The sequence below is a fragment of the Blennius ocellaris genome (assembly GCF_963422515.1).
Source record: "Blennius ocellaris genome assembly, chromosome: 7".
NCBI classification, from domain to species: domain Eukaryota; kingdom Metazoa; phylum Chordata; class Actinopteri; order Blenniiformes; family Blenniidae; genus Blennius; species Blennius ocellaris.
Genome location: NC_137656.1, coordinates 3,737,082 through 3,742,995, shown reverse-complemented (window position 1 = coordinate 3,742,995; position 5,914 = coordinate 3,737,082). Strand labels below are relative to the sequence as shown.

At 39.5% G+C, this 5,914-nt stretch overlaps 2 protein-coding genes across 2 annotated transcripts in view; one reads left to right on the top strand and one right to left on the bottom strand.

Moving 5' to 3' along the window:
- The window catches only part of top3b (DNA topoisomerase III beta), a gene marked incomplete at its 3' end in the record, with an annotated part of 10,417 nt that extends 8,223 nt beyond the window's left edge, over positions 1-2,194 (bottom strand). Inside the window, exon 1 of the mRNA XM_080498782.1 lies at positions 1,997-2,194. Coding sequence (XP_080354908.1) covers positions 1,997-2,066 — 70 coding nt within the window. The 5' untranslated portion in view covers positions 2,067-2,194. The remainder of the gene's footprint in view (positions 1-1,996) is intronic.
- Positions 565-1,212, top strand: LOC308132710 (interleukin-25; the record flags this gene model as incomplete). The annotated part of the gene is made up of 2 exons (XM_080499891.1): positions 565-785; positions 984-1,212. 2 exons carry the CDS (start codon positions 565-567, stop codon positions 1,210-1,212), a joined length of 450 nt encoding a protein of 149 aa, XP_080356017.1.
- Positions 2,195-5,914: the final 3,720 nt, after the last annotated feature.

Genomic DNA, 5,914 nt, shown 5'->3' with positions numbered 1-5,914 from the left:
AAATGCTAAAGAGGCAAAAGTTAAAGATAAAAAAAACAATAATTTGGTAAAGGAAATAAAAATAACATGAAAGGCTGTTTAGAGTAAAACAATTTTGAGCCCAAATGATCTTAATAAAATAGTGAAATTTGTAAAAAAAAAAAAAATTATAATAATAATTTCAGAATAAAAACTCCTGTAATGATAAATAATCACATCAAACACATTAAAACTCAATAAACATCAATAGGATTGCATAAAAATTTGATTAAATTCCAGTAAAGGCAGTGATGAGACTCTTACTCTGGAAACTTCAGTGTTTCTGCAGTGAAATAACATTTTGCTTTGGAAAATATGAGCATGGATTCGGTTAGCCTTGATGTCGGTTGAACGGCTCTCCTCAGTGAATGAAGAGAATTGGTTGGGGGGAAAAAAGAAAAGAAAAAAAAACATAAAATAAGACAACGTCAAAGGAAACGTGGCAGCATTTGTATGCACGTTTCTGCAGCCTGCATAGTTTTTTATAGCGCCGCAAAGCTTTTGAGGTGTCGGGGAAAAATTCAAAAATAGTGATCCGACTGAGATATGGGACACGCCATGTTGGCTCACGCCGCGTGTCCCGCCCTGCAGCTGCTGCGTGTCTTCGTGCTGTGCCTGCTGGCCCTCCACCGCTGCCTGGCCATGCCGCTCAGCAGCCAGTGTGTGGACGAGTCCTTCTGCACCTACAGCCTGCAGGACTACTATAGCCAGCTGGTCAACCTGCCCAGCCGCATCAACGAGCGCAGCATCGCCACCTGGAGCTACGTGTGAGTGCCCCCCCCCCCACCCGTCAACGTCTCCGAACTCATCCGTGTCCGTCTATCCATTAATCCATCCATCCGTGCATCTTCCAATCTATTCGGGGGACATGTTTGTCTTGACGCGAGCATCTTGTACATGTATCTCGACCCCCCCCCACCCACCCCGCCCCCCCCACACACACATGACCTCTGCCCTCCGAACAGGGAGAACATCGACCTGAACCGGGTGCCTCAGGTCATCCACGAGGCCAGCTGCCACACGGGCCACTCCTGCCGGGGTCTGGACAACTCCTTCGGCATGGAGACCATCCCCGTGTCCCTGAGGATGCCAGTCCTGAAGAAGAACCCCGCCTGCTTCCCCACCGCCAGCTACTCCCTGGAGTTCGAGCTCATCACCGTGGCGTGTATATGTGCCATCTCCCGGCACAGCTGAGTCGCCCCCAGACCGCCCATCCTCACCCACCGACGTCGCTTTCCGGAGTGCTTGAAACTTGGAAGCGTCTCATCAGAGTAAATAAAGACATTTTACATGAAATCACTTCACTCCCGTGTCTCTGTGTGGACCAGTCGCATTGGTGAGAGTCCAAAATACACCGGTATTTTCTTTCACACCGACCGGATCAGGCTAGAAATCACTGTGATCACACTTGTCGTATACTTTGGTCATTCTCAGAGAGAGTCGGAACAATGTTCCTAATCCTTACAATGGACCAAAAAAAAAAAGTTTTAGATAAAGTCTGAACTAGTTCAAGGATTCAGTAAAACACTTTCACTGACATTCCTGAGAATGGGGAAAACATCTGCATGTAACCTGAACGAAACAATGACAGATTTTGGGCTCGGTACAGGATAGAGAAGATGGATTGATGGCCTACAGGTAAAAAAGCTGATTTGGATCGGGAAGTTGGAAAATCCCACAGTGAAACCCTGAGCATGACCCTTGAATTCCTGAGAGACAGGATGGTAAATTAATAATAATAACAATAATAATAATATAGCATGATTAATAAAGTTTAGAAATCAATGCATTGAGTATTCTATTCAGTGGAAACTCCCACATAATACCTGTCAGCATTGAATTCAACGTGGAGACCAGTTATGAGGCAGATTTAAGTGAACTCGCAGGGTTTTACAAAGAGAAACAGTGCTGATACCGAGCAGTGACATTTAGAGACGTTTCTATATACATCTCGGAAGGATTTTGGAGATGGACTGACCTTTAGAGAGGATTTTGGCGATGGACTGAGCCAGAGAAGGTTTTTCTGCTACCATCAGAACTGTCCTCATGATGAATGAAGATCCAGCGACTTCGCTATTCAACTCAATCCGTTTTTCTCTCGGGTGTTTATACGGTGTTCGGTCACTCGTTCAGTGACGATCCGTGCAGGTTGAAAACGACTTTCTTTAATTGGAAAAAAAACAGTTTTTCTTTTCATAGCCGAGGAATATACTGCAGCGCCGCCATGACAGTTTACAAACACGATTCACTTCCGGTGACACATCGGGCGTCACGTCCGGTTTGCGACTTCTTTCTTCTTCTTTTGGTAATAACGGCAGTGAAGTTGCATTTACTGCCATCTGCTGGTTTCATTTATCTACGTTGTTTCCCCACCGCTTTTTATTTTTCCGGTTTATGACTATTACTGTAGTATTGTATTACTACAAACAACAATAATGGACACACACAGTTGTGATTGTTCATATTTTTATTGTTATATTTCAATGCTGTTGTTTGAGATAATTGATGAGAAAAAAATGATTAAAACAATCAAAATGTAAAACATGAGAATGAAAACTTAAATTTTCATAAAAACAAACAGGTATGACAAAAAATTTTGTTTGTCACAGTCTTCATATTGGAGGAATATTTTATTTTTCATGGTTTTGTTTCGTCCTAAACACACACGATCGTGACATGTTTGTTATTCCTTTTTTGACCAGCAGGTGGCGGCAGATGTCTATAAAAGACGGCATTGTGTGCGGTCGGGAGCAGGAATCATCACCATCGCCCTCATAATTATCATTATTATTATAATTTCAGAAGCAAAAGGAGGATATGTGAGGAGGAGAAAGCGGAGCAGGAGGAGAAAGAAAGGGAGGAAAACAGAGGAAGAGGATAAGGATTTAGAAACGTGCAATTTATTTTTTTAAATTTAATTTCTCTGGATTCAATAAAATCTTAAAAAAAAAAAAAAAAAAAGAAGCGAGAAAGTCCTGGGTTCATTCATCAACAGATGAAAAAAATACTTTTACTTAAAATAATTTCACACCATTTCTTTTTCAAAGATTTGGTGTCCTTAAGGTTAAAAAAAATACTCCTTCCCGACTGAATGTGGTTGTGGAGCTCATTAAGAACTTTATTAAAATGTTTGTTAGAAAACCGGAAAAAAATAATGGGAACTCTTTTAAAACCAGAAACACAAATCGTGTTTAGGTTTATGAAAATGAAGAAAGAAACTAAAAAAAAACATTTATTTTGCCTTTAAACAGTTAAAAAAAGTCGAAATCCAAATATGGATAAATGGAAGCAGCAAGTGACGCAGTACCACCTTTAACCACCAGATGGTGTGATGAGTCTCTGCAGTCGGACATCAGGTGTTTAAATCGACATTTAATCACGGTGGAGGAGTTTATTTTCCTCCTCATCATCATCATCATCATCAGAGCTCTGAATAAGGCACAGAGACAGTTTCTCCATTTTAACCAGATTTTATTGAAATTAAACCGTTTGATGACACAAAGAAGGAGGAAGAGAATGAGGATGAAGAGGACGAGCAGGAGGAGGATGAAGAGGAGGTGCCTTGCTCAAGAGCTGATGCCCTTTCATTATTGCACTGCTCGCTGCAGCTCCCACAGTAGTGCAACAGGGAAAGAGTGTCAGACAGCGAACGGACCTCCACCGACGCTTCATCTTCATCAGCGGGTTTCCGCTTTTCCCCGTGTCATCCCTCCATCCCTCCTCAGGTGAAAGAGAATAAAGCTCATCCTTCAACAGAGAGCAACAATATCACAGAAAAAAAAAGTTTCTTCTTTGCTGAGATTTATTGTCAAAACATAAAAAAAGATTTCATGTTTTAACTTTTTGTTTTTATTTTCGGGCTTTTAAATACAGTTGATATAATTAGTAATAAATGACGTTTAATTTTTTTATTCTTGTTAAAAGCACAGCACAAAAGAAAACATGGATTTTACTCCTAATTCAAAAACTTTTGAAAAGTTGCTATTTTACCAGTTTTTAAAAACTGTATCGAATCTTTTTTTTTTTCCGTTCTTATTTGGATTATTTTTTTTATTTTTAATTTCTCTGAAATTGAACATTCAGAAATGGATTAAACTTAAGCCCCTTTTTATTTTAAAATTTTACTCTGAAAAGTGAAAATAACTTTTTTAAGTAAAAGAAAAAATTTATTTCAACATTTGCATTCTTTTGAAATAACTTTACGTATAAAATTAGCATGAATAAACAGATTTATTGAATTTTTAAAACAACTTTTACCGTCACATTTTACATTTCTAAAGCATATTTAAACTGACTTATATTTTCTCACCTTTATATATAAATAAAACCTTTTTTTTCCCACATTTTCCATAATATTAACAATAATGATGATAATAGTAATAATATGAAAACTAGGACAACTACTACTAATAATAGTAATAATAAAAATATTATGATCTGCCCAGAAAATAATAAATCCATTCCACTAATTTAAAAAAAACATGAATTCTGAATTTGTTTTTTTAACAGAAACAAAGATAAGAAGACATTTCCGACGTTGCGATTCCTGCTGGAAGTTACTTTTATTTTCCGAAAATGCACTTTCCCGACACTTTCCAGCAGGTGAGCTGAGGTCAGCGGCCTGAACGTGCCAGAAGAGCGGCGCTCACAGTCAAGACCCTATAAGCAATATTGCACTACTCTGTTAGCTCTAGTGAAAGCAGAGGCAATATTGATAGGGTCTCGTCTGCAAGGACGGACTGACGGAGGTTGTTGGGTGGAGGACGGGGTTCCATCACAATACGCCACTTCACCTGGTGGGACAGAAGAGTTTAAGTTTTCAAATAAAAAAAAAAAAAAAAACACTAAAACACAATTATAATTTTTTTAAACTCTGCATGAGCGCGACTGTAGAAAAAAGTTCTACTGCACGCGCTCAGTAGATGTAAAACAAGAACAACGTTTCCTCCGCGTTTCTCCTGGGACCTGGTACTTTTATTTTGGCAAGTCACTGCCCGCGTACGAACATCGCTAATGTTCATAGCGTCTTGTTCTCTGTGTGCATGTGTGTGTGGTTTCATTACAAAAACACACAACAGCGCCAACTGGTGGCCTAGCATGCTATAAGTACATAGTTTTCCGCGCGTACGTCGAAAACGCAAAAAAAATTTTTTTTTTAAGTTTTTAACTTTAAACGTTGTCGTGAAAATGAGGCCAAAAAAACGTTTTGGGACATGAAATCAGACACACACACACACACACACACACACACACACACACACACACACACACACACACAAGCAAAAGTCACAACATGAGAGGTAACATTGCGTTATATATCTATGTGATATAGGTCTATGTGACGTCTATCCAGCCAAGTGGCTCAACAGGAAGTATGGCGGAGGGACGGACGGGGGGAACGTGAGTCGCTGATAAGTAAATCAGCTGGAAAGATAAACTCAGACGACTCGGTCGTCACATAAAAGGCGAGACAGGAAGACGGACGTTAACTTTCACGTGAGCAAGTTGGCGAGAAAGACGGAGAAGAAGAAGAAGACGGCGGCGGCGAGCGCCAGAGCTGGAGATCGACGCTCCGTACCGTAGGGTCGGATCAGGATTCTGGCTCTGGTTACCTGAAGCTTTCACAAAATTATACCTGGATACACATTTTATCTTGCTTTCATTTAATTATCGAAATGACTTTTAACGTTGGACTAAAAAAGAGCTTTTTTAAACAAAAACAAAAAAAAAAGGAAAAATGGGTAAGAATAGCTAAAACCACAAGAAATGTGTAAAAATCCTCTGCGAAAATGCCTAAAAAAAGAAAAAAACAAAACAAAACGGACGAGGATTTCAAAAGGAAGAAAAAAACAAAACTGCTGAATCAGAAGCCAAAACGGTTAAAACAGGTAAAATG